General features: G+C 43.4%; 1 protein-coding gene across 4 annotated transcripts in view; it reads left to right on the top strand.

Annotated features, from left to right (window-relative positions):
* Positions 1-12,482: 12,482 nt before the first annotated feature.
* The window catches only part of LOC146386582 (inter-alpha-trypsin inhibitor heavy chain H3-like), a 37,791-nt gene continuing 23,464 nt past the window's right edge, over positions 12,483-26,809 (top strand). For 2 of the 4 annotated variants that reach the window (XM_084927740.1, XM_084927739.1), the window contains exons 1-14: positions 12,483-12,620; positions 13,197-13,301; positions 13,432-13,969; positions 14,149-14,178; positions 14,430-14,453; positions 18,732-18,886; positions 19,040-19,144; positions 19,245-19,407; positions 20,019-20,129; positions 20,234-20,362; positions 20,474-20,587; positions 20,670-20,838; positions 20,954-21,079; positions 21,199-21,380. In XM_084927740.1, the coding sequence (XP_084783866.1) occupies positions 13,856-13,969; positions 14,149-14,178; positions 14,430-14,453; positions 18,732-18,886; positions 19,040-19,144; positions 19,245-19,407; positions 20,019-20,129; positions 20,234-20,362; positions 20,474-20,587; positions 20,670-20,838; positions 20,954-21,079; positions 21,199-21,380 (1,422 nt within the window). In that variant the 5' untranslated portion in view covers positions 12,483-12,620; positions 13,197-13,301; positions 13,432-13,855. Of the gene's footprint in view, positions 12,621-13,196; positions 13,302-13,431; positions 13,970-14,148; positions 14,179-14,429; positions 14,454-15,741; positions 15,841-18,731; positions 18,887-19,039; positions 19,145-19,244; positions 19,408-20,018; positions 20,130-20,233; positions 20,363-20,473; positions 20,588-20,669; positions 20,839-20,953; positions 21,080-21,198; positions 21,381-26,809 lie in introns of those variants that run through there. The other 2 variants (XM_084927742.1, XM_084927741.1) reach the window with 2 other exon arrangements.

Here is a 26,809-nt window from a genome sequence, read left to right as displayed (position 1 = left end):
CATAGAACAAGTAGTCTCTAAAGCACTCAGTCACTGCCCATTTTAGTGCCAAAAACTCAAGTTTCCCTGAGTGCCACCTGTAGTTCTTCTCAGCCTGTGTTAATGTTCTTGATCCATATCCAATTACTCTTAATTTACTGTCCTGCCTCTGGTACAAAACTGCACCAAGGCCTTCTTCTGATGCATCGATGTGCAGAATGAAGGGTTCCTCAAACTTAGGATAAGCCATCACGGGTGGATTAGTCAAAACATTCACCAAATAGTCTAGTGCTTTTTGGTGGCTGTCACTCCATATGATTTTTTGGGTGGGTGCAGCATGCCCCGCCTTGGCTGACCGCGCTGGTGTTTGGGTGTGGTCAACTGAGAGTAAATCATATAGGCACTTTGCATGTCTTGAAAAATCTTGTACATAGCTTCGGTAGTATCCTAAAAATCCTAAAAGCTTTCTCAGCTCTTTAATGTTTGTTGGTGGGTTGTCCTTCAAAGCTCGTACTGCTTGTACCTCTTTTTCATCCATTTTTTAACCGTCTGCTGAAATGATTTTGCCCACATAGCGGACCTCATTTTTAAACAAGTCACATTTATCAGGTCTTAGTTTTACTCCCTAAGCCTGCTGACGTTTGAGAACTGAAATCTTCAATATGCTGCTCAAATGTTTGACTGTACACTAAAACATCATCTAAATATGGAGTGCATATTTTGTCCCTCAAGCCTTCTAAACTTTCCTCCGTACTACGTTGGAAAGCTGAAGGCGCATTGGTGAGTCCAAATGGAATTCTATTCCATTCATACAGCCCCCAGGGTGTTGTGAAGGCGGTATATATTTTCGAGTCTTCGCTGATTTCACCTTGATAGTACGCTTTGCCTTGGTCAAGCACACTAAACCACGTATTGCCGCCAAGTCCATCAAGGATTTCCTGTATTCGTGGAATAGGGTGTCTGTCTGGAATGGTCTTTTTATTGAGGCCCCTATAATTGACACACAGTCTCAGGCCTCCATCCCGGCTCCTCACACACACTATTGGAGAGGCATATGGTGAGGTTGATTTGCGAATAAAGTCTTTTTTTAACAAGTCCTGAATGTGACTTTTTACTTCATCATAGAGAGCACGTGGGACCGCATTATAGGATTTGGCTACAGGAATCTGATCAGTGAGTTTGATATCCATTTTTAGATTTTTTATGTAACCAACTTCCTCTTTGTGTTTAGCAAATGCACCTGACTCCTCCCTTAACATTTCCATGACAGCTGCCTGTTGTTCTGTGTTAAGGTGGCCCAAATTGACAGGTGGTTCCCAAGGCTCTTCTGGTAAGCTAGGTGAGTTCTGATTGTCTTTTTCTACAACCGAACCTATCTGAGCTTCTTTGAGATTCACAGGATAACTGTGCGTTACCCTCTCTATGTTACCTAGAAGGGTTTTAGGTGGCAAAACAATGTCATGTTTGGTAACATTAGTAACATAGATATTGACTTTGCAGGTATTGCCTGATACAGACAGCAACTGGCAGTTAGATTTCAGACCCTCATCTAAAGACAGGTTTTCATCTGGCTCAAAAAGCATTTCACTTTTTACCTTTAAGTCTGTTTTGATGGAACAACTAAGGCCGTACATTTGTCCACTCGGTACGACAATAGCTTTGCGTCCTGATCTGACAGGATAAGTAACTATCTCGCTACTGGTGGTGTGGATAAGGTTCAACAGTGCTTCTGCTTTGCTTGATCCTACTCTTAGAGAGTTTCTGAGTAAAGACAAGCTTTCACTGGACTGAGTAGTGTCTTTTTTTTTATCAGTTCCTCAATAGCATTAAACCCTATTATTGGTTTTTGCATCACATCCTGACATACTAGGATTGGAACCCGAACCTCATTCTGAGCTACAGCTTTTCCTCTCGGATCACAAAGGCTAAGGCTAACTTCTACCCAACCCTGGAAAGGGACTTCAGATCCATTTACGGCTCTCAAGTCTAAAAGTTCATCCTTACTTAGTAAATCACTGATGGGTTGAACTTCTAAGTGAGGTAAATTGTCTGATTTCCAGCATGCACTCATTATTGAAACTTGGGCTCCCGTGTCCCACAGTGCCTGTGTTTTGCAGTTGTTCATTCTACACCATACTAGACACTTTTTGCCCACGAGCTGTGCTACTTTTCTTTTTTTGGTACTCAGCTTGAACACGTTTGGGGGTTGGTTCCTAATTTTAGGATTTCCTGAGTCAGTTGGTGATGCATGGGATAAGCTTTGGGCCTTGGGAATGTTGTCACATTGGGACATTGGTGCTGAAGCTGTGGCTTGTCCCGCAGTCACAGCCCCGCCCAGTTTCCCTGCTTTTGAGCTCCCCTTACTTTACATCCTTTTGCCCAGTGAGAGTCACTGCCACATTTGAAACAATGGTCACAGTCCCTGTTTTCTTGTTGACATGCAGAGCATCGCCTTTTTGGTCTCTGAGCTGACTTTCTGTACACCCTGGCTTGCCTATCACCGTCACCACTTCTATCCCGTTGGACAGTTTGCACTAGTGAAGCTACCTGTCCTGTAAGTTCCCTGATTGCTGAGTTACTTTCCTCAATTTTTGCAAATAAGGAGTTATCTTTGAGGGTTTTAGCTGGTTTTGTATCAGGCTGGCTTGTGCGGGGATCAGTAAGCACTACATTCTGCTCAACTACATTTAGTCCTGTTCTAAATGACCTGTGGGCTTTTGCCTTTAACGCTCTCTCGCTTTCATTGTACTGGGCTGTTTGCATTTTCATTAATAAGAGTTCATCGCTACAGTTTTCATCCTGCAAATATACTCTCATTTCTGCTCTGACATTGTCATTTAGAAGACCCGTCCTAATGGACTGAAAACATTGACTTTGAACAAGTTCTTTGTTGTACTTTAGGCTAGACTGGGCGCACTCAGATGCAAAAAGAATTTTTTGACGCAAATCCAGCACTCTAATCAGGAACTCAAGTGGTGTTTCATTTGCCCCCTGTGTAGCCTTGGTTAATTGCTGATACAGTACTGTTGCATCCGTTTCTGCATAATGGGCTTTTAGAACTTGTCTCAGACTGGTCAATGTGAGATCTTCTTTCCCTTCCAAATAGCTCCTCAGTTTTAACCCAGGACTGATGGCACGTATGACAGCCTCCACGATCTCAGCTTCAGAGTAGCCCATTTTTAAGCCGCTTTCCATCTGGTGCTCTAAGCTACTGAAACTCAGCGTGTCTTTAGCTGTTGACTCACCCACATGTCCACTTATCCTGAAGTCTTTTCTGAATCCACCTGATGAAACATTACAGCAGTTGTTGCCAATGCAGTCTCTCCCCCTGTGCTGTGTTTCGCCGTCCAGCGACGTCGTCATGGCCACCTGCCGCTCCGCTGATGTCCCTTGAGCCACCTGATGCTCCAGCGATATCATCGGCCCTGTCCGCCGCTCCGGAGGTGCCCGCGCCGCTGCGAGTTGCCCCTCGTGCACAGCCTCCGCCGTCATCCCCGCTCTGTCTGAAGATGAAGACCGGGCCGCCGCTCCCGCGCCTCCACCAGCAAAACCAGCACATCATTTAGCTCCAGAAGCACCGACATGCCTTCATCCTCTCGTTGCAAAAATTCTTCTCATTCACAGAACTGGCTAATAAGCTTAACGAGAGCTCTGCGAGATTTGCTTTGTATTTCTTCTTTGTCCTTTTCTGTAATATTACATTGTTCACATACTCTGAACAGTTCTTCCACAGAAAGTGCACATAACTTCTGCTCCAACTCCAACAAAAAATCTTCACGGTCCTCAGACATGCTTGAGAGATAACTAGGACGAGTGAAGCTCTCTCAGTGTATCCGACCGGAGAAAACACAGTTTGCGTCGCATTAGCTAGACTGTTGCAATCCGTTAGCATTAGCCCCTTTGCTCTGTCACGCTCCTTTACCGTGTTAGCTCCCTGCCGTCTTCCTCTGTGTGAGGTAGTCCCAAAAACGATCTCGGTGGAACCTCCAAAATGTGTAGCACTTTACCAAGTGCTACACATGCAGTAATGTTACTAAATGATATAACAATATTATACAACTGTAATAAGTTTTAGCTTCTATAAGCTTTAGGTACAGTCTAACACTTGGATCGGCACAGGCTAACAACTGGACCAACTTGGAAATTAGCTCTTTAGCTTGACATTCGCCACACACAAGACATTTATCATTAATCGCCACTGCTGTCTGTCACGTTTAGAACCTCTGTTTTACATTATCAACCACCCAGCTTACCTGTAAAGACAGAAAAATGTCTGATTAATCAGTTCTTTCGGCGCGCGGGCCGTACGCTGCCTCTTCACCACTGACACTACTTCTTCTAGTGTAGCGTCAGCTACCGATGCGTACAGGACTGAGCGCCCTCTGCTGGTGGAACATATACAACAGTAAAACTGACATTACAGTGGCCTTACTAAAAGAAAATGTCTCTGAGCATCAAATAAAATGGGGGGCTACTATTTTCATGTCTCTGTCTTTAACATAGTGCCACACTCTCCCCCACAAAATTAAATGTCTCCTGACATTTCTGTCTGCATCATCTATTGAACCATAGCTTTAACACACTCCCACAGCCCATGGTCTCCAGAAGCCATTACAGTCAATAACCTGAGCCGTAGTTACTGTACAGTTCCTCTGAACCAAAGTTGGCTGACCTAAAGTGTTATAGCTCAGTACCGTTGGTTGCTGTCTTTGTGGTCGCTGCCTCACAGAGTCAGTCTCACCACCAGTTGCAGCTAGAATGTCAGTCATAGCATCACCACTCAGTGGCCTGTCATTGTCAGGGTCAGGGCCTTGGATCTGCCCAGTCTCTTCAGTTTGTAGTGGCAAATCCTCTTCGCTCTGTAGTGGCAAATCCTCTTCTTGACAGTGGAGACTCAGATAAGGCTGGAAGGACTCTGCCAAAGGGTTAAGCGGAGTCTGTCTCTGTCGTCTCCCTGGAACCGGCCTGAGGTACCACTGGAAGGTGCCACTGTCGTCATCATCCGATGTGTCGCCATTCCCTAGCTGCTGCTGTCTACGCGGAGGTCTGAACTTCTTCCTTGTCACAGTCGGAGAGTCTTTTTGGGGCTGAACAGTCTGTGTTGATGGCTTCTCAAGTGGCAGGAAGTCACAGGGCAGTAGGAGATTTCTGTGCACCACTTTATCTCTGCCTTGGCCATTTTCAGGGCTGATCACATACACTGGACTGTCATCTGCTTTCCTCTCCTTCACTTTGTAGACTTGGTTCTCCCAAAAGGACTGGATCTTCGCGGGACCACCACGAGGAGTGAGATTTCGGAGGAGCACTCTATTCCCAGGCTGAAGATCTCTCCCTTTACCTTTCTTGTCGTGGTACGCTTTGCCTCGAGCAGCTTCCGTGGTAGCAGTTTGAGAAGCCACTGTGTACGCCTCCTGCATTCTCTTTTTCCAGCAGCTAACATAGTCATCATAGTCCACATGAGCTTCATCCCTTTTCAGGTTGAAGAGCAAGTCGATGGGCAGGCGTGGGGAACGTCCGAAGATGAGGTAATATGGGGCGTAGCCTGTTGCCTCATTCTTCATACAGTTGTACGCATGGGCGACTTTAGGTAGCGACTCTTTCCAATCATCCTTCTCCTTGTCCTCCAAGGTCCGCAACATGGACAGCAGGGTGCGGTTGAATCTCTCCACCTGTCCATTACCCTGTGGGTGGTAGGGTGTCGTGTGGGAGCCCTGGATACCAGAGAGTTCTTTCAGTCTTGCCATGAGTTTGTTTTCAAACTCCTTGCCCATGTCGTGGTGTAGTCTGGTCAGAAAGCCGAACTTGAGTGCAAAGTCATTGAAGAGCTTGTCAGCGACTGTTTTAGCTGCTTTGTTCTTCGTTGCATAGGCTTGGGCAAACCTCGTGAAGTGATCCATGACAACAAGTATATACTCATAGCCCTGCTTACACTTTTCCAGGTGAAGGAAGTCTATGGACACCAGCTGGAATGGGTAAGTGGACTGGATCGAGGACAGAGGTGCACGGGTCTGCTTACTCGGTTTCTTCTTCTTAATACACTCACATTCTTCTGTAACAAAGTGTTCAACCTCTTTCGCCATCTGCGGCCAGTAGAACCTGTCTCGAATCAGGTCTAGCGACCTTTCCACCCCTAAATGGCCCATGTCTTGGTGGAGTTCTTTAAAAACCAGGGGACGATAGGCTTTAGGGACCAGTAGCTGCTCTCGGCGTGATGTTTGGCGACGCAGGACACCCTTCTGGTCGACGTGAAGCTTCAACCACTGCTTGAGTAGGGCAGCTACTGCAGGATGCTCTGACTTCACCTCAGTTCTACTTGGTCTTCTACCCAGCGACTTATACCAGAGCACTCTTGCCAGAACTTCATCTGCTTCCTGGGCTCTGCGTATCTGGTCTGGTGTAAAAGACTGGGTAGTGTCAGAATCTTTGATTAATTTCAGAGCACTCACCTGGATAACTCCAATGCCTTGGCAAGGGTCTCTCTCCTCCACCGTTACAGACTCCATTGATGCGCTTATGGCTTCCTGTCCAACTTCAGCTGTACAGCTCTTCATGTAGCTGTCAATGTCCAGCGGCATTCGCGACAGCCCATCAGCATCTGCGTTGGTCTTGCCTGGACGGTAGCGGATGGTGAAGTTGTAGCTGGCCAGCTCCGCGACCCATCTGTGACCCGTGGCGTTAAGCTTCGCAGTAGTGAGCACATATGTTAATGGGGTATTATCAGTGTACACCACGAACGATGGGACATGGTACAGATAATCCCGGAAACGTTCAGAAATCGCCCACTTCATAGCCAAAAACTCTAATTTGCCAGAGTGCAGGTGGTACTTTTTCTCTGCTGGACTCAGGGTGCGGGAGCCATATGCTATGACTCTCATCTTGCCTTGCTGCCGCTGATACAAAACAGCACCTAGCCCAACCTGTGATGCATCACAATGTAACACAAAAGGCTCTGTGAAGTCGGGGTACCCGAGAATGGGGGGTCTTGTAAGTGCATCTACAAGCTGGTTCAATGTCTCTTGGTGGGAGGTCGTCCACTGAACGGGCACCCGTGATGGTAAGTGGCCTTTACTTTTCTTCACTTCCTTTTTGGACTTGTCGGCTGAGACTGGAGCAGAGTTCTCAGAAGATGGAGGGCTGAGCAGGCTGTAGAGTGGATGGGCTACACGGGAGAAGTTGGGGATGAAAGGCCTGTAATAAGAGAGGAAACCAAGCATTTGACGTACCTCTCCGACGGTTGCAGGTATCTTTTCCTTTAACGCCATCACCGGGGCCAACTCTGCCGGGTCCATTGTGTAGCCTTCACCTGTTACCAGCTTTCCCAGAAACTTGACACTTCGCCTGAACAGTTCACATTTCTTTGGGGTCAGCTTAACACCATGCTCTCTGTAACGCTGGAGGACAAGGCGGATATGTTCCAAGTGTTCATCAAAGCTGCTGCTGTGCACCAGGTTGGCGTCCAGGTATGGGAGGCAGATAGTGTCTCTGAGGCCTGCCATACAGTGCTCCATGTTTCTCTGGAACTCAGCGGGTGCGGAGCTCAGGCCAAAGGGAATGCGTACCCACTGATAGAGCCCCCAGGGTGTGATGAAGGCGGTTAAGGGGCAGCTTTCTTCATCCAAGAAACCCTGGTGGTACGCCTTACCCTGGTCCAACACAGAAAACCAGGAGCTCCCGCCCAGAGCATCCAACATGTCTTGGATCCTTGGTATTGGATGGCGGTCTGGGACTGACTTGCGGTTGAGCTCCCTAAAGTCACAACAAAGGCGGAGGGTGCCGTCTTTCTTGCGGACACACACCACAGGTGATGAGTAGGGGGACCGTGATGGTGTAATCCAGCCTTTGTTAAGCAGGTCTTGCAAATACTCTTTGACTTCGTTGTGCAGGGGTTTTGGGATGGAGATGTAGGTCTTTTTCACAGGATTTGTGTCATGGAGGCTTATATGCATCCTCAGAGATGGTATGCAGCCAACATCGTCACTGTCATATGCAAACGCCTCACATTCCTCTCGCAACATCTTCCTCGCAGCTGCTTGCTGATCTTCATCCAAATGCTGAAGATCCACTGGTGGGTCCCATGACTTTGGTCTCCGTTGGTTCTCTCGTGTCTGTGTGTTACTCGGGTTGTGTGACTTTAGCTCTGTACCACTTTTGTTCTCTTGTGTCAGCTCGTTTACTTTAGTCTGGATGCCAGCTGCGTATACAGTCTTTACTGGTTCAAGGTAACCAATCACTTTACGGCTCTCCAGATAAATGGTGTGGTCTGTAGTGTTAGTCACAGGGATGGGCACATATGGTACTTTTCTGTCTGGGATTTTCACCAGTACATCACTGAATATTATGCCCTCTGGTGGTGGGTCAGCTCCATCAGGTAGAAAGAGCATGTCTTGGCCCCGGGCATGTGAACTAACGTGTGCCCGTACATAAACTGTAGTGACTTGGTTCGCTGACAAAGGCACTCTTCTTACACCAGTCCTTACCACACCTGTCTCTGGGCCTTCACTGCTGTTCTGCACAAGCTTGACAACATTATGTGCAGTGCGTACAGTTATTTCAAATGCTTTACTCACATAGTGTGCTAGCTGTTTTCTTCCTCCTTTGGTTTTTACTTCTTCCTGGTTCACGATAGCTTCAATGACATTGTAGCCAATGATGGGATCACTGGCCACAGCCGGGTCACTGGATACCAATATTGGAACTTGCAGCTCACTGGTTGGAGACAAATCACTGCCTAGTCTGAAGCTGACTTCTATCCAACCAATGTAGGGAATGGGTGTGTCATTTGCAGAAAACACTGTGAGCGTCTCATTGTCTAACAGTTCTGAAACAGGTCTGACGACCGTGTGAGGGAGGTCGTTTTGCCGCCAGTTTTCATTTACTATGCTGGACTGTGCCCCTGAATCCCATAACACCTTAGCTGGGTGATTGTCCATAAAACAGTTCACAGTACATCTGTTTCCCACTAGGCTTACTAACCGTGACTTCCGTTGAGGGGGTAGTTAGTGAACCTCAGTTACCGCTGATGGGACACCAGCTGCAGTTTCTTTGGAGGATGTTGGTGGGCTTGACTGTTCATTATGGGACCGTGGGCTTTGGACTACTGTTGGTCCCATCTCAGTAGTCCCTCCCCGTTTCCCGATGGCAGTCTCGGTGCTCGGCATCCACGGGAGTAGTGGCCCTCTCGCCCACATTTGAAACAGTACAGGCAGTTCTCTTCTTTCCCCTCTTCTTTGCACTTTTTACAGCCTTTTTCTCGTTGCTTTGGTGCCATGGTGCGGGGACTGGTTTCCATAGCAGCCATAAACATTTGTTTCATCTCTTTACGTAGTTCTTCTATAATCTGCTGCGTGTCTGACTTAGTCTCTTTATTTTTCCACTGTTGTCATGGCCACTGTAGCGGGGGATTCTCTGGGTTTGGAGGGGCTCTGAGCAGATGTCAGGGCTGTTTGGCATTCTGTTTGGAGCTCTTGGACCTTGGGAATCTTGGCTGCAGTGGACCTTTTCTGTTTCTCAAATCTTTCATTTTCTAGCTTTGAAGCTTCGTTGACTTTCTCAATCAGTTCTTCATCTGTTATGGTTATGTCGTTTAGGGGGGACAGTAGCTGATACTTGATAGAGTCACTGAGCAGCCCAGTTTCAATGGAGCGGAGGAATTTGCGCTGGACGGTGGCTCTGCTATACAGTTCATCTGTCTCGTCATTTGCCGCTTTCCATAACAACTTCTCTTTAAGTTCAATGGCACGAAATACAAAGTTTAAAGCAGTTTCTTTGGGCTCTTGGGAGATATTGAGGAGCTGATGGTAAAGCTCAGTGGGGCTGTCTACCCTATAGTGTCCCTTTAATATGGTGAGCAGTTTGCTAAGTGTTAACCCACGTTTAATCTCCAACATGTCTCTTAGGGGCGTTCCTGAACTAATGGCCCTAATTACTGCTTCCAATATTTCAGTCTCCGAGTGCCTCACTCCCATTCTCAATCTGGCGAATCAGGCTGAGATAGGATAGCTTATCCTTCTGCCTATGCTCTCCAATCTGCCCACAGATTTTAAACTCCCTCTTCAGTGTTACCTCTTGAAGAGTTCGCATTGCCTCTGGTCGCCAAAATATGTTACACTGCTGAAATGTTGGGCCAACTCATCTCCCGTGCAACATATTTATTTTTACAAAAAACTGTAAAGACAGAAAAATGTCTGATTAATCAGTTCTTTCGGCGCGCGGGCTGTACGCTGCCTCTTCACCACTGACACTACTTCTTCTAGTGTAGCCAACATTACTTTATACAAGTAACTTATACAGTTTCATATTCATATGCACCACTTTGATAAACTGCTTAAATCACAAAAATACATTTTACTATACACATGAATAACATAGTGAACTCTCATTAGTTTTATCTTGTTTTTACTACTGTTTTAATCTATTTATGAACCTGTCTTCTTAACTGTATTTAATAAACTAGATCTCTTTAAAATAAATGTTTTTCTTAACATATTTTTACAGCATTCACTTTTCATGAACTAAACATAAAGCAATTCACATTTTCTCTTATTGTGCAAAATATATATCTTGTGGCTTTAACCCAAAAATACACCTGCAATGGACTCACAAGCTTTAGGTACAGTCTAACACTTGGATCGGCACAGGCTAACAACTGGACCAACTTGGAAATTAGCTCTTTAGCTTAACATTCGCCACACACAAGACATTTATCATTAATTGCCACTGCTGTCTGTCACGTTTAGAACCTCTGTTTTACATTATCAACCACCCAGCTTACCTGTAAAGACAGAAAAATGTCTGATTAATCAGTTCTTTCGGCGCGCGGGCCGTACGCTGCCTCTTCACCACTGACACTACTTCTTCTAGTGTAGCGTCAGCTACCGATGCGTACAGGACTGAGCGCCCTCTGCTGGTGGAACTTATACAACAGTAAAACTGACATTACAGTGGCCTTACTAAAAGAAAATGTCTCTGAGCATCAAATAAAATGGGGGGCTACTATTTTCATGTCTCTGTCTTTAACATAGTGCCACATATACACTGGATTGGTAAGGTCAACGTTAGATTATGGTTGTGTGGCATATAATTCGGCAGCAGACACTTCTCTTAGCAAGCTAGATTTGATTCAGTATCAGGTGTTGAGACTTTGTACAGGGGCATTTAGGATGACTCCCACTGTAGCCTTGCAGGTGGAGATGGGGGAAATGCCACTAGGGTTGAGGAGGGAACAGTTTACATTGACATATTGGGCAAACTTACAGGGTCAGGGGACGGGTCACCCTACATTAGATGTACTTAGACCTTGTTGGGAGAAGGGCAGGAGGGAGTTAAAGAGCTTTGGATGGGTGGTGGGGGGAAGAGCTAGGGAACTTAAATTGGACCACTTAGACATATGTCGGCGAGTGCCTGCAATCCCGCCATGGATACTTCCTGAAGCAGCTGTAGATTTTTCTTTGTTGCGCCAGAAGAGTAAGGACGGGGCAGGTGGTCTAGACTCAATTATAGTTCAGGGTTTCATAGATCAGTATTATGGGTATGTGCAGGTATATATGGATGCTTCAAAGAATCCAGCTAGTCAAGTGGGGGTGGCAGTAGTAATTCCGGACTTTATGGTAAAAATTGGGAAGAGGATTAATAATGGATTGTCTGTGTTTACAGGAGAAATGATAGCGATTCTATTAGCAGTGCAGTGAGTGGAAGATTTGAGGCCATTGAAAACAATTATTTGTTCAGATTCCAGTGCAGCCTTGGTTAGCCTACAGAATGGTCATTCGAAAGGTAGGTCAGATATTTTATTAGAGGTTCAGCAAACTCTTTACAGGATACATATGATGGGTCTATCGGTAGTGTTTGTATGGGTCCCGGCTCACTATGGGGTAAGGGGGAATGAAGCAGCGGACAGGTTAGTAAAGGAAGCCACTAATCATGAGATAGTTGATCTGGTGGTGAATTTTGGTCAGGAGGAAGTAAATAGTATTATTAAGCTAGAAATGAGGGGTAGATGGCAGAAACAGTGGGAAGAATACAGGAGGGGAAGGTGGTTATATAAAATTCAAAGGGGGGTGGGAGTGAGGAGATCCACAAGAAGGAGTAGGCGAGAGGAGGTGGTGGTGTCAAGACTGAGATTTGGGCATACGGGTTTGAATTCCACACTGTTCTTGATAGGGAAACATGCCTCAGGGAAATGTGATTATTGTGGAGCGGATGAAACTTTGGAGCATGTTATTTTGCAGTGTCGGAATTATACGGCAGAGAGGAGACGGTTAGTCCAAAATCTCAGTAGCATTGCTATGAAACTTGATCTTGTAGGGTTACTGCAGAAGGAGTCGGGGGATAAATGTTATCAGGCATTGTTTCAGTTTTTGAGAGAAGGAAGGTTGTTTAGGAGGATATGAAGTGGGGTTTTTTTGTTTGTTTTTGTTTTGTTTTTTAGCGTGATTTCTGTCCACACTCCATACCAGTGGTGTCGGTAATGCACCATACAGTTGTTTGCCACCCGCCAATAATACGTAAAAGAAGAAGAAGAAGCGGAAACAAGTGCGAGAGAGAGCGTGAGAAAAAAAAAATAATAATAAAAACCCATTGGGAGCGGTTTCGCGTCGCTCACTTCAAAGATCTGGCTCTCCTCACTATTTCCCCTGTTTAAGGTAAGTGCCATGCACAGATCTGTATAAACGTGGCAGCATGTGTTACTGTTGCTTATTAGCCCATTATCATTGTTCATTGTAGCGGAAGATGTGAATTGCGGACTGTTTTTGCTGAGAAGTTCCAGTTAACCTCTGTTGTTGTGTATGCTTGTTTTCGCAATTACCCCGCCTTATTGTGTGAAGATTTTTTCTGTTACTGTCTGTATAAGTTAACTACTGAACAACATGCAGTACTTAAAGTATTATTTCATTGCTGTGGAAAGTTAGTGACTGTGTCAGCTAACATCTGCAAGTTAAAAATATGTTTTTGTCCGTTAATGTTATGTAAAGTATTGTCACTATATACAGACGCGTGAGAGTGAGAGCTGCGTGTCCGTGCCATTCTTTCACTTCTCCTCACTATTTCCCCTGTTTTAGGGCACAACATTGGTCTGTTTCCTCTCTAATCATTCTGACAGTTTTATAGGACAGTCCTTCATTTTACAACTGTGCTCCAAAGCTGAATTTGTCACTATCATGCAGTCAGTTTATGTGCATTACATCCCTCATGTCAATCACCATCTTTGTGCCTCACAGGGAAATTGAGGGTCAGGTGTTTGTCGGAGAGGTGAAGGAGAAAGAGAAAGCTAAGAAATAGTACGAGAAGGCTGTTTCTTCTGGACAGACTGCTGGACTTGTCAAGTGAGCCGTCCAAATGAACCAGAAAGACAGATTGTACAAATTAACTGGAGCTGTTAATGTGTGATAGTGTGATAGTCTTTTTGTTGTTGTTGTGTTTTTACTTTTTTTATTTGTTTTTATTTGTTTACAGGGCTTCTGGAAGAAAGCCCTGTAGTTTTCAGTCTCTGTCAATATGGTTGGGGAAGCCTGCAGTCAGCTGAGACTGAAGAAGTCACTTGGATGAGTGATGAAACGTTTTTCCCACTGAAAACGTTACGTCCAGAAGAACAGAATCAACTTTTTCATTTTACTTTTTTGATCTTGCAACCATGGATGTCAATTTAATTTTCACGTTGCTAAGTGTTTAAATAAGTATCGATTGGATTCATTCTCCCAAACATCCACAAACTAGCAAATATTATCTTTGTGGTTCACAGCCACCTCACAGCCTCCTGGACACTGAGCTCAGGGCAGCTGGTCAATATAGGAAAACACACAGATACGTGTCCCTCCCACAGGGCACTGAGAGTTTTGCTCTGCACTGAAGTCAGCCAGTGTTCAGTCAGAGTTTGGTCATGTCTGGACTGTTGGGTGTTCGCCTGCTGCTGCTGTGGGGCTGCGCCTGCCTCTGGCTGAGCAGCTCAGCCTCAGGAGCTCTGGTCATCTCCAGGCACAATGAAGCCATACAGGTAACGTCATATGAAACTGAAATAACTTTTTGGTATGATTTTGACAGCATTGTCCTCAGAAAGTAGTCCTGTAATTTAATCTAAAACAACAAAGCAAAACTTAATCACAAACTGTGTCTGAGCTTTTTCTTAAAACTTACTTCATGTATTCTCCATAATATCCTGTGTGTGTATTTCAGAAAAGAAGAGGCGCTGCCAGATCACTGCAGGTACTTGGCAAATGATTCACATTTAAAAAATAACAAGGCAGCACTAAGATCTACATTTCCATCGTATATTTATGTATTTGTCAGTTTACCAGTAGATATGTCTTAAAAAATGGTGTGATCTGTGTTATGTTGAAGTTGAGCTGATATGAGAACTAGAAACTGCAGTTTAACAGTGATTTAAACCTAATGAGGTGTTTTCACTAAGACAAAGAGACTGTGTGAACTGAATCTATCGCCCTTTTTTCTTACAGAAAAGAAGTACAAATGAAGCAATGGTAAGAAATGTATCCATTCATATTCCTGGTGATGATAATGGTGATGGGAGATAATTGATTTAATTCAGATTAACAGATCAGATTCATGGAGAGAAACCTGCTTGTTGTTCTCGATGGGATGTGTGGATAAGCTCACAGGGACCTGAAGTGATGGCTGCCAAAAAAACTGTGTGATCAAAGTGTAGTGTCCGAGCTGCTGATTAATCTGCAAAGATTTCTCCTGTCTTCTATTACTTTCCCCAAATGAGCAAACTCATTATAACAGCCTCTCATTAGGGCTGTGCGATGTGACCAAAATCTCATATCCCGATATAAGAATTCTATCTTCCGATAACGATATAAATCACACAAATGTAACATTTTCTGTAAATTCTGTGAATCTCGGGCAGCTCGACTTGCGTGAAGTGTTTCCAGCTGCGCGTCATGTAGCTGGAGTCGAGTGTTTTAACCGATGCATGAAACTATACATTTAGACATAAGTTGTAATGGCCCTCGTTTGCTTTGTATTTATTAGACTGTGTGCTGTGGGTTGCCTGTTCTAACGTTTGAGTCTAAGGTTTCTTTTTTAGCACCTGGCGGCTCTTTTTTACTTCTCATCCGAAAATAATCTGCTCTTTCACGTGATTCAGTTTATTTTGAAAAGTCCCAACAGGATCTTGAGCTTTATTGTGAAAGGTTTATGTGGAACATAAACAAGCGGACACGCGAAGGTGTTACCGTCGCTGTTGCTAACGACAACGCATAAAAACAGGCGCTTGTCCGTCAGTAGTGTGGTTATATTAAATATAAGAGAAAGAGAGAACTTTAAGAAATTAATATAGCCACTACAGTCAGTGGCGTGCCAGCGGGGTGGCGTGGGGGGGGCACGTGCCAGCGGGGTGGCGTGGGGGGGGCACAGGCCACCCCCCCAATCAGACTGGACACCCCAGGTGCCACCCCGAAGCTAAAACAATAAAATTCAATGAAATATCAAATGTACGATTATGTTTTCACAGTGAAGCTCAGATAACCAATTGTAAGTGAATGCAGCATCGGCTTCTGCACTATGAGCATCATGTTAGCAAAGGAAGGAGAGCCGGCACCGCAAAAAACTATTTTTCGGCGAAAGATTAACAAGTTAACATAGCTGGACTGGCCATCGGGCATACCGGGCATTTGCCCGGTGGCCTGATGACTTTTCTTTTTTTTTTTTGTAGTAACGGCATGAACAATGACAGGTGGTGGGCTGGCCAGATGCTGGCCGATGTGTAAAAATAACTCAGTTTTTTTGGTGGTGGCTATGGCGGAGCTTCCACAGAGGCCAGCAGGTGGATGAGGGAAGGGGAGGCAGGAGGAGGAGAGACCCGAGGAGGCCGTCGGCCCAAGTGTCAGGTGAACTGAATTTCAGGTAAGAAGTTATGACCTGCAGTCTATCTGGGTCAGATATTACGGAGCCCCGGAGGGGACATGGGAGAAAAAAAAATTAAGACTGACTTTTGCGAGAGCTCGCAAAAGTTTTGCGAGCTCTCGCAAAACAAACTCGGGATCTCGCAAAAGTTTTGCGAGCTCTCGCAAAACAAACTCGGGATCTCGCAAAAGTTTTGCGAGCTCTCGCAAAACAAACTCGGGATCTCGCAAAAGTTTTGCGAGATCTCGCAAAAGTTTTAGCTGCATTCTTCCCGTTAGCTCGAAGCTAACGGGAGGTCGAGACCTACTACAGCCGGGAGGAACACCGCTTTCCCGGCACATCGTGCCTCGACCTCCCGGTCGGCTTCGAGCCGGCGTCCGAAGAATGCGGCTAAAACTTTTGCGAGATCTCGCAAAACTTTTGCGAGATCCCGAGTTAGTTTTGTGAGATCTCGCAAAAGTCCGTCTTAATTTTTTTTTTCTCCCATGTCCCCTGCGGGGCGCCGTAAGATATAAACCAAGTTTAGGTGGAGTTTATTTTCGTTGTCCTGACTTTTACAGTCAGTTACAATAACTCGTACTGCGTGCTAGCTAGCATGACGGAGTTTCTATACAGCTGGGCGGGTGCTATGATATTACTGATAGTGAACTTTATTTTATTCATAAGGTTAGTTAGTAGAGTTGCCAACGGCTCCTTAAAAAATGGAATGGTCCCTCATTCAGAGAAAATATTACATGTTTCGTATTGAGCTGAGAAGAGACGCAGTTTGTCCCGTACTTTAGCTAGAATGGGGAAAAAAAAGACACAAAGCTGGAGTTATTCTGTTGTTACGCTGCACAGCTGCCTCTTCTTCTCTCATTTTCTCTCTCCTGTTGCTACTTTAATCATGAAACTGATCAATGATCAGCTGATCGGCTTTTCTCTCGTGTTTGTTTATCGCCCACTTTGCGGCAGAAAGAGGAAACCAGCGGATGTCCCGCTAAACAACAGCAGCACGTTTAAGCTTGATCAACTGTTGTTAGGATTTATTTAATATTAATTTCTCGTATCAGCTGATGTTTGCTGGAGCCACAGCTGTTAAGCTGCTGGTCATGATGTTGGTTTGGATATGTGGTGAGAGGGAAACATGAATATGAAACCAGGAGATGTCCTTACTGAATCATCAGAGCTGAACAGGTGATGGAGAAACAGGTTTACCTTTTAGGTGACATGAATGAGTTGAAGGGAAGTTATGAACTGTTTCTGAGAGACAAATAACACCAGGATCCTTTTCTAAGTAGCTGACAGCTGATAGCTGTCAGCTACTTAGGGGTGGAGTCTAGCAAAGTTTTGCCAGGGGGCCAGGTAGGGCATTAACAGGGAGAGGGGGGCACAAAGAAATACTTTACTTTCTTATTCTCATTTAAAAATGTCTCGCTTTTATTAGATAATTATCTGAATCTTGCGAACAAAGTTTTTATCTGACGTAAAATGTATAGAAATCATACATATACCAAAAAGACAGCGTACATCACTGTCATCACAGCATTTGTTTTCATTCAAAGGCTTTATGGCTTTAATACCTGGTGGGCTGGTCTGTAGTCAAAATGCCCAATTTTTTGTCCCAGTCCAGCCCTGCAGGTTATTACTGGCAGTGTCACCATGCCATCTGACTGTATTTCATCATCAGCCAGTGTTGTTCTTTATACATCAATATTACCAAAGTTGACCATAAGGCAGCATAGAAAGTATTTACTTGCTTTCAGGTTTTATTCAAATGTTAGTCTTTTCAGTTTTTTCCCCACTGTTTTCCTGTTTCAAAATCAAACACCAGTTTGTGAGAAGATTATCTTCTTTTTTTTAACAGGCAGATAAAGTTTTGCATTGGCTAATTTGCCAGTTGTATGTTAAAAATGTTCGTATTTTAATATTCAATAATGTTTTTGCCCAAAACATATGTCAGTAAAAATACTATGCAAATATTGCTGTCCTTGAATGCTGAATAAACACTGACAAAGCACTGATTGTATCTCTTGTACTTTATCAACACAGTATCTAAAAACCGTAGTGGTTAAAATCTCATTCTAATAAGCGTTAAAAGCGCATTTGGTTATTAGGTTTATAGGGTTATTGAATTATGGTTAACGGTTGGTAGAATTGTTTTTAACATTATCTGCCAATTACATCTGCCACCCTTCTCCAAATCTGTGCCCCTATCTGGCCCCCCCAACAAAAATTTTCTAGACACGCCACTGACTACAGTGACCATCAAAATGATGAAAAAATATTGCCGTAAACAGTTTATTTTGCGACACCACGAAACAAACGATAGCGTAAAATGAAACGACAGATGTTTTTATATTGTCATCCGATATATATCGTTATATCGAACAGCCCTACCTCTCATTACTCTGAAAGGCTTTTTTAATTCAAACACTACACTTGATATAAACTAGAGCTCATTAATGTATAAACAAACAGGAATATGTGAGTTACCAAAGGTCAGTTTGGCAAAAAAAAATGCCCCCAAAACAACGCTGCATCATGAAAGGGGAACGCAAACTCCTTTAAACAGCAGGTGGACATATTAAGCTAGTCCATCCAGATGAACAGCACACAGGTAAAATTTGTAAAATACTCTCAGCTCAATTTAGTGATGTGATACAAACAAGGAGTGTTAAAAAAGTGTCGAGAGATTATAAATTGTACATTTATGCAACACCTGCTGCTGTTGTGAAGATCTGAGCAGAGTAACAATTGTGTTTTAAACAGCAAATAAAAGGGCAGCTCTTTTCTTATATGCTGATTCATTACACATGTGAGAGTTGATTTAATTCAGATTAAAAAAATCAGATTCATAGAGAGAAACCCATTTTTATCTTCTTACATTTCCTTCTGTCTCTCTGTCTCAGGTGGAAGTGCACAGTGTGACAGTGGACTGCACTGTGACTTCTTGTTTTGCCCACACTGTCATGACCTCCAAGGCGTTCAACAAAGCAAGCTCGTCACAGGAAATCTTTTTTGAAGTGGAGCTGCCCAAGACTGCTTTCATCACAAACTTCAGCATGTTAGTCTGTTTCTTCTCTAATCATTCTGACACTTTTTATAGGCCAGTCCTTCATTTCACAACTGTGCTCCAAAGCTGAATTTCTCACTATCTTGGTGTCAATTTATGTGCTTTAACATCCCTCATGTCTATCTCCATCTTTGTGCCTCACAGGGAAATCGAGGGTCAGGTGTATGTCGGAGAGGTGAAGGACAAAGAGAAAGCTAAGAAACAGTACGAGAAGGCTGTTTCCTCTGGACAGACTGCTGGACTCGTCAAGTGAGTCGTCCAAATGAACCAGAAACACAGATCGTGTAAATTCACTGGAGAAGCTGTCAGATGCGTCTGTGTGCTGTTTTCTTGTTGTTGTTTTTTCCAGGGCTTCTGGAAGAAAGATGGAGAAGTTTTCAGTCTCTGTCAATATTGCAGCTGAAAGCAACGTGACCTTTGTCCTGACATATGAGGAGCTCCTTCAGAGGAAACTGGGCCGATATGAGCTTTTGACCAGAGTCAAACCCAAAACACTGGTTCAGGACTTTCAGGTGAATCCATGTTTGATTAGATTTTCTACTTTTTTCTACTTAGGGTGTCCCAAAAAATGTATTCTTTGTATCTGTAGTGCTTTCAGTGGGAGAAACGTTTTGTCACTCATCAAAATGTATCTTTGCACAATAACTGAAATTAGCCCACTGAATGAACAATGGGCTGTGAGGTCATTCACTGATCCGTGATCAATGGTCTTTGATAAGTGGTTGCTGATCAATAGTCATGACAATTTGCATATTAATGATCGAGGAACTGACCTCACAGCCCTTTGTTCATTCAGTGGGCTAATTTCAGTTATTGTGCAAAGATGCATTTTGATGATTGACAAAACGTTTCTCCCACTGAAAGCACTACAGCCAGATACTGTTTATAAGGTTGGACAAACATGCAGTCAGCTGAGACTGATGAAGTCACTTGGATGAGTGACGAAACATTTCTCCCTCTAAAAACGCTAGGTCCACACTAACAGAATCCTCAAATCAACTTTTTGGGATTTCCTTACCTGGATGATTGAGCATGCATCAAGACATTTTAACCCTCATAGGGTGATTTCCTGATTTACATTAGAAATGATCTCCTGTCTCCATGTTTGCCTTTGTGGAAACAGATTGTGACAAACATCTATGAGCCTCAGGGCATTTCTTATGTTGACGCCCATGCAACCTTCCTCTCGAATGAGCTGCTCCCTCTGGTGGAGAAAACTGTCACAGACAGAAAGGTACCTTCATACAATAATAAACCTTCTGATTATTGCGCTGCATTTTATTGCACGGTTGAATCTCAGTTGGGATCATAATTGTGTATGTATTATTCCCTTTTCAGGCGCATATCTCATTCTCACCAACCATGGAGCAGCAGAGGAAGTGTCCAGGTTGTGATGGAACACTTATTGATGGAGATTTTATTGTCAGCTATGATGTGAAGCGAGAGAAGAACCTTGGGGACATACAGGTCAGTGAAAGCTTCAAGTGCTGAATAAGATCAAATTTAATCAATTTTATTTTTATTTTTTACACCATTGTTTTAAAATTCATTACTTTTTGGAATCTGTCTCTTCTTCAGATTGTAAATGGATACTTTGTGCACTTCTTTGCTCCTGAATTACCTAAACTCCCAAAGAATGTGGTCTTTGTAATTGATATAAGTGGATCAATGAGTGGAAGAAAAATGGAGCAGGTAAGAAGTTGTTCTGACCCCTGATGTGCTTCTAATATGTCAAAGTTCACGTGGACACACGTCATTCTCTGACTCTTTGTAGACAAGAGAAGCTATGCTGGCCATTCTTCAACAAGTCCATGAAGACGACCACTTTGCCATCATCCTGTTTGATTCTGTTATTGAAACCTGGAAGGATTCACTTACCAAAGCAACAAAGGAAAACATAACTGAAGCCATGGATTACATCAGAAGAATACATAGCAGAGGAGGTAAGAAATACAAAAAAACAAGCAAACAACACACAAAAAAACAAACAAACACCTAACAGCACAAAAACATTAATAGTTTATGCATTTTAAAACATTAATTGTGTTTTTCTTTTAGCAACCAATATTAATGATGCAGTGTTGACCGCTGTAAACATGCTGGTCAAAGACAGACAGATGGAGAGGCTACCAGAGAGAAGTGCAGATATGATTATATTACTGACTGATGGAATGCCAAATGAGGGTAAGTATGTAGAGTGAAAACATACCGTAGGCTAGATTATGTTTGTTCAGCATTTAACATTTAACATTACATTGCGTTTAGCATTTTTATCATTGTGTGTTGCATGCATGCATTTTTAGGAGAGCGCAATATTGGCAAGATCCAGGAGAATGTGCGTACGGCTATTGGGGGAAACATGTCTCTGTACTGTCTTGGATTTGGAAATGATGTGGATTATCCCTTCCTCGATGTGATGAGCAGGCAAAACAAAGGCCTGGCTCGCAGAATCTTTGAAGCTTCAGATGCTGTTGCTCAGCTCCAGGTGCGAGTTCCTCTTCCACACTAATATGTGTAGCTCCCTTATTTAGAAACCTTTAGATAATAACTTCTTCCACAGTGTAACCTCGTGTGCTTTATCCAAGCATACTTTCTGCTAAATCACCTGCAAATTATAATTATAATAAATGCAGCCTGTTTGTAGCTTTGGAAACCAGGATCACTGAGTTGGAGTCCCAGCTCCAGACCCTTGAAAATCCTGCAGCTAGCCAGAGCCCTGTAGTCCATGTGGGCAACGATAGCTTGGCCATCGTTAACAGCCCCCCAGCAGCTTGTACAGAGCAGCAGTAGTGATGGGATTTCCTGCTCTTTTTAGAGAACTGGCTCTTTTGGCTTGACTCACTAAAAAGAGTCGGCTCTTTCAGCTCCGAACCGGCTCTTCAGGTTGTTTTGTTGCTTTAATTAATTTATTATTAACAATAATATAAAATTATGCACAAAAGGAATTACTAATGTGAAAAAAAAGTGGGTTTATTTATATATGTTTATATATAAATATATGCGGTGGCCCCTAGAGACAAAACACGTACAAACTCCAAAAAGCACATAGAAATTCTAATGCGCATTTCTAGCATTAACTGAACTTCCAAAACAGAGCTACCTAGATCACTTAAATTACACAATTGAAAGCATATGTGTATTGTTTGTGTATTTATACACAAGCACTCATATCAATCAGTCAATCAATCAATCAATCAAGGCTTTATTCGCCACGTGCAGGTTGCCCTGCTGTGAAATAGCATCACATGGGGATACAGGTCGGAGATCGGTAGCGTTACAGAAAAAACACTGAAGTATACACTACAATGGGAAAGTACAAGAGGAAAAAAAGAGACCTCCACTCATGCTGGGCTCTTGGGAGGACAGCATGAGAACAGGAAACAAAAAAACTCAAAAAAACCAGGAAGCAGAGTTGCAGTCTTACACGCCTCTCTGCAGCTTCTCTCCTCCTGCTACCCCCCAAAAACCCATCTCCATAGAGACTGTGTCAGCTCCAAAAAAGCCAAAAAACAAACTAAAAACCAGCAACAAACAACTTAAACATAAACCATTACAAAGAAAGAACAATACAGTATCCACATCTGAACCAAAGAGTAAAACAGTGAAATGTGGATTATTAAATATTAGGTCTCTCTCCTCCAAGTCTCTGTTAGTACATGACTTAATAATTGATCAACAAATTGATTTACTCTGCCTTACAGAAACCTGGTTGCAGCAGGATGATTATGTTAGTTTAAATGAATCAACACCCCCGAGTCATTCTAACTGCCAGAAATCTCGAAGCACAGGCCGCGGGGGCGGTGTGGCAGCAATTTTTCACACCAGCCTATTAATTAATGAAAGACCAAGACAGACTTTTAATTCATTTGAAAGCCTGATGCTTAACATTGTCCACCCCAGCTGTAAAACTCAGAAACCAGTCTTACTTGTTATCATCTATCGTCCACCCAGGCCTTACACAGAGTTTCTGTCTGATTTCTCAGACTTTATATCTAATTTAGTTCTGAGCTCAGATAAAATAATTATTGTGGGTGATTTTAACATCCATGTAGATGCTAAAAATGACAGCCTCAACATGGCATTTAATCTGTTATTAGACTCAATTGGCTTCTCTCAAAATGTAAAAGAACCCACCCACCACTTTAATCACACTCTAGATCTTGTTTTAACTTATGGCATAGAAACTGAACATTTAACAGTGTTTCCTGAAAACCCTCTCCTGTCTGATCATTTCCTGATAACATTTACATTTACAATAATTGATTACACAGCAGTGGAGAGTAGACTTTATCAAAGTAGATGTCTTTCTGAAAGCGCTGTAACTAAGTTTAAGAATATAATCCACCCACTGTTATCATCTTCAATGCCCTGTACCAACATAGAGCAGAGCAGCTATCTGAATACTACTCCAACAGAGGTCGATTATCTTGTTAATAATTTTACCTCCTCACTACGTACGACTCTGGATACTGTAGCTCCTGTGAAAACTAAAGTCTCTAATCAGAAGTACCTGACTCCGTGGTATAATTCTCAAATACGTACCCTAAAGCAGATGACTCGTAATCTGGAGAGGAAATGGCGTGTCACAAATTTAGAGGATCATCATTTAGCCTGGAGAAATAGTTTGCTGCTTTATAAGAAAGCCCTCCGCAAAGCCAGAACATCTTACTATTCGTCACTGATTGAAGAAAATAAGAACAACCCCAGGTTTCTCTTCAGCACTGTAGCCAGGCTGACAAAAAGTCAGAGCTCTTTTGAGCCAACCATCCCTTTAACGTTAACTAGTAATGACTTCATCAACTTCTTCACAAATAAAATTTTTATCATTAGAGAAAAAATTACCAATAATCATCCCACAGATGTAATATTATCTATAGCTACTCTTAGTACCATTGATGTTAAGTTAGACTCTTTTTCTCCAATTGATCTTTCTGAGTTAAGTTCAATAATTACTTCCTCCAAGCCATCAACGTGTCTTTTAGACCCCATTCCTACAAAACTGCTCAAAGAAGTCCTGCCATTAAGTAATTCGATCTTAAATATGATCAACCTATCTCTAATAATTGGCTATGTACCACAGGCCTTCAAGCTGGCTGTAGTTAAACCTTTACTCAAAAAGTCATCTCTAGACCCAGCAGTCTTAGCTAATTATAGGCCAATCTCCAACCTTCCTTTCATATCAAAAATCCTTGAAAGAGTAGTTGTCGAACAGCTAACAGATCATTTGCAGAGGAATGGTTTATTTGAAGAGTTTCAGTCAGGTTTCAGAGCTCATCACAGCACAGAAACAGCTTTAGTGAAGGTTACAAATGATCTTCTTATGGCCTCTGACAGTGGACTCATCTCTGTGCTTGTCCTGCTAGACCTTAGTGCAGCATTCGATACTGTCGACCATAATATCCTATTAGAGCGATTAGAACATGCTGTAGGTATTACAGGTACTGCGCTGCAGTGGTTTGTATCATATCTATCTAATAGACTCCAATTTGTACATGTAAATGGAGAGTCCTCTTCACACACTGAGGTTAATTATGGAGTTCCACAGGGTTCAGTGCTAGGACCAATTCTGTTTACATTATACATGCTTCCCTTAGGCAGTATACATAGCATACATTTTCACTGCTATGCAGATGACACCCAGCTCTATCTGTCCATGAAGCCAGATAACACACACCAATTAGTTAAACTGCAGGAATGTCTTAAAGACATAAAGACCTGGATGGCCGCTAACTTTCTGCTTCTTAATTCAGATAAAACTGAGGTTATTGTACTCGGCCCTGAAAATCTTAGAAATATGGTATCTAAGCAGATTCATACTCTGGATGGCATTACCTTGGCCTCCAGTAACGCTGTGAGGAACCTTGGAGTCATTTTTGACCAGGACATGTCCTTCAACGCACATATTAAACAAATATGTAAGACTGCGTTCTTCCATTTGCGCAACATCTCTAAAATTAGAAATATCCTGTCTCAGAGTGACGCTGAAAAACTAGTTCATGCATTTATTACTTCCAGGCTGGACTACTGTAATTCATTATTATCAGGATGTCTTAAAAACTCACTGAAAAGCCTTCAGCTAATCCAAAATGCTGCAGCAAGAGTACTGACAGGGACTAGAATAAGAGAGCATATTTCTCCTGTTTTGGCTTCCCTTCATTGGCTTCCTGTTAAGTCCAGAATTGAATTCAAAATCCTGCTCCTCACATACAAGGTCTTAAATAGAGTATATATTAAAGACCTAAATAGAGTAGAGTAGGTCCTAGAGTATTTAAAAGTAGAATGGGAGGGAGAGCCTTCAGTTTTCAGGCCCCTCTTCTGTGGAACCAGCTTCCAGTTTGGATTCGGGAGACAGACACTATCTCTACTTTTAAGATTAGGCTTAAAACTTTCCTTTTTGCTAAAGCATATAGTTAGGGCTGGACCAGGTGACCCTGAATCCTCCCTTAGTTATGCTGCAATAGACGTAGGCTGCCGGGGGATTCCCATGATGCATTGAGTTTTTCCTTTCCAGTCACCTTTCTCACTCACTATGTATTAATAGACCTCTCTGCATTGAATCATATCTGTTATGCTGTGGAAGAGAGACAGAGATTAATGTCTTTTATCCTGTCTTCCTTCTCTCACCCCAACCGGTCGCAGCAGATGGCCGCCCCTCCCTGAGCCTGGTTCTGCCGGAGGTTTCTTCCTGTTAAAAGGGAGGTTTTCCTTCCCACTGTCGCCAAAGTGCTTGCTCATAGGGGGTCATATGATTGTTGGGTTTTTCTCTGTATCTATGAAGCGCCTTGAGGCGACTTATCTGGTGATTTGGCGCTATATAAATAAAATAAAATTGAATTGAATTGAATTGAATTGAAAAAAAGCACAAATGTCCACAGCACAACATTATGGGACACGTGACAAGCCACAGGGTCGGCTGGGGGGTGAGGAGTAATCCGAAGCAAACGCAGCAGCCATCCTGCCCAGCGCTACCATTCCAGCGCGGGCTCAGACCCACTGTGTTCCCAGGAGGGAACAAGCATCGAAGGCGTTTGGAAAGAGAGGGGGGATGAGTGTGTGCATATCAGTGTATACAGGGAGTGCAGAATTATTAGGCAAATGAGTATTTTGTCCACATCATCCTCTTCATGCATGTTGTCTTACTCCAAGCTGTATAGGCTCGAAAGCCTATTACCAATTAAGCATATTAGGTGATGTGCAACTCTGTAATGAGAAGGGGTGTGGTTTAATGACATCAACACCCTATATCAGGTGTGCATAATTATTAGGCAACTTCCTTTCCTTTGGCAAAATGGGTCAAAAGAAGGACTTGACAGGCACAGAAAAGTCAAAAATAGTGAGATATCTTGCAGAGGGATGCAGCAGTCTCAAAATTGCAAAGCTTCTGAAGCATGATCATCGAACAATCAAGCGTTTCATTCAAAATAGTCAACAGGGTCGCAAGAAGCGTGTGGAAAAACCAAGGCGCAAAATAACTGCCCATGAACTGAGAAAAGTCAAGCGTGCAGTTGCCAAGATGCCACTTGCCACCAGTTTGGCCATATTTCAGAGCTGCAACATCACTGGAGTGCCCAAAAGCACAAGGTGTGCAATACTCAGAGACATGGCCAAGGTAAGAAAGGCTGTAAGACGACCACCACTGAACAAGACACACAAGCTGAAACGTCAAGACTGGGCCAAGAAATATCTCAAGACTGATTTTTCTAAGGTTTTATGGACTGATGAAATGAGAGTGAGTCTTGATGGGCCAGATGGATGGGCCCGTGGCTGGATTGGTAAAGGGCAGAGAGCTCCAGTCCGACTCAGACGCCAGCAAGGTGGAGGTGGAGTACTGGTTTGGGCTGGTATCATCAAAGATGAGCTTGTGGGGCCTTTTCGGGTTGAGGATGGAGTCAAGCTCAACTCCCAGTCCTACTG

The sequence above is a fragment of the Perissodus microlepis genome, chromosome 5 (assembly GCF_051167445.1).
Source record: "Perissodus microlepis isolate ML-2025 ecotype Zambia chromosome 5, ASM5116744v1, whole genome shotgun sequence".
NCBI classification, from domain to species: Eukaryota; Metazoa; Chordata; class Actinopteri; order Cichliformes; family Cichlidae; genus Perissodus; species Perissodus microlepis.
This window is presented reverse-complemented; position numbering and strand designations above follow the sequence as displayed.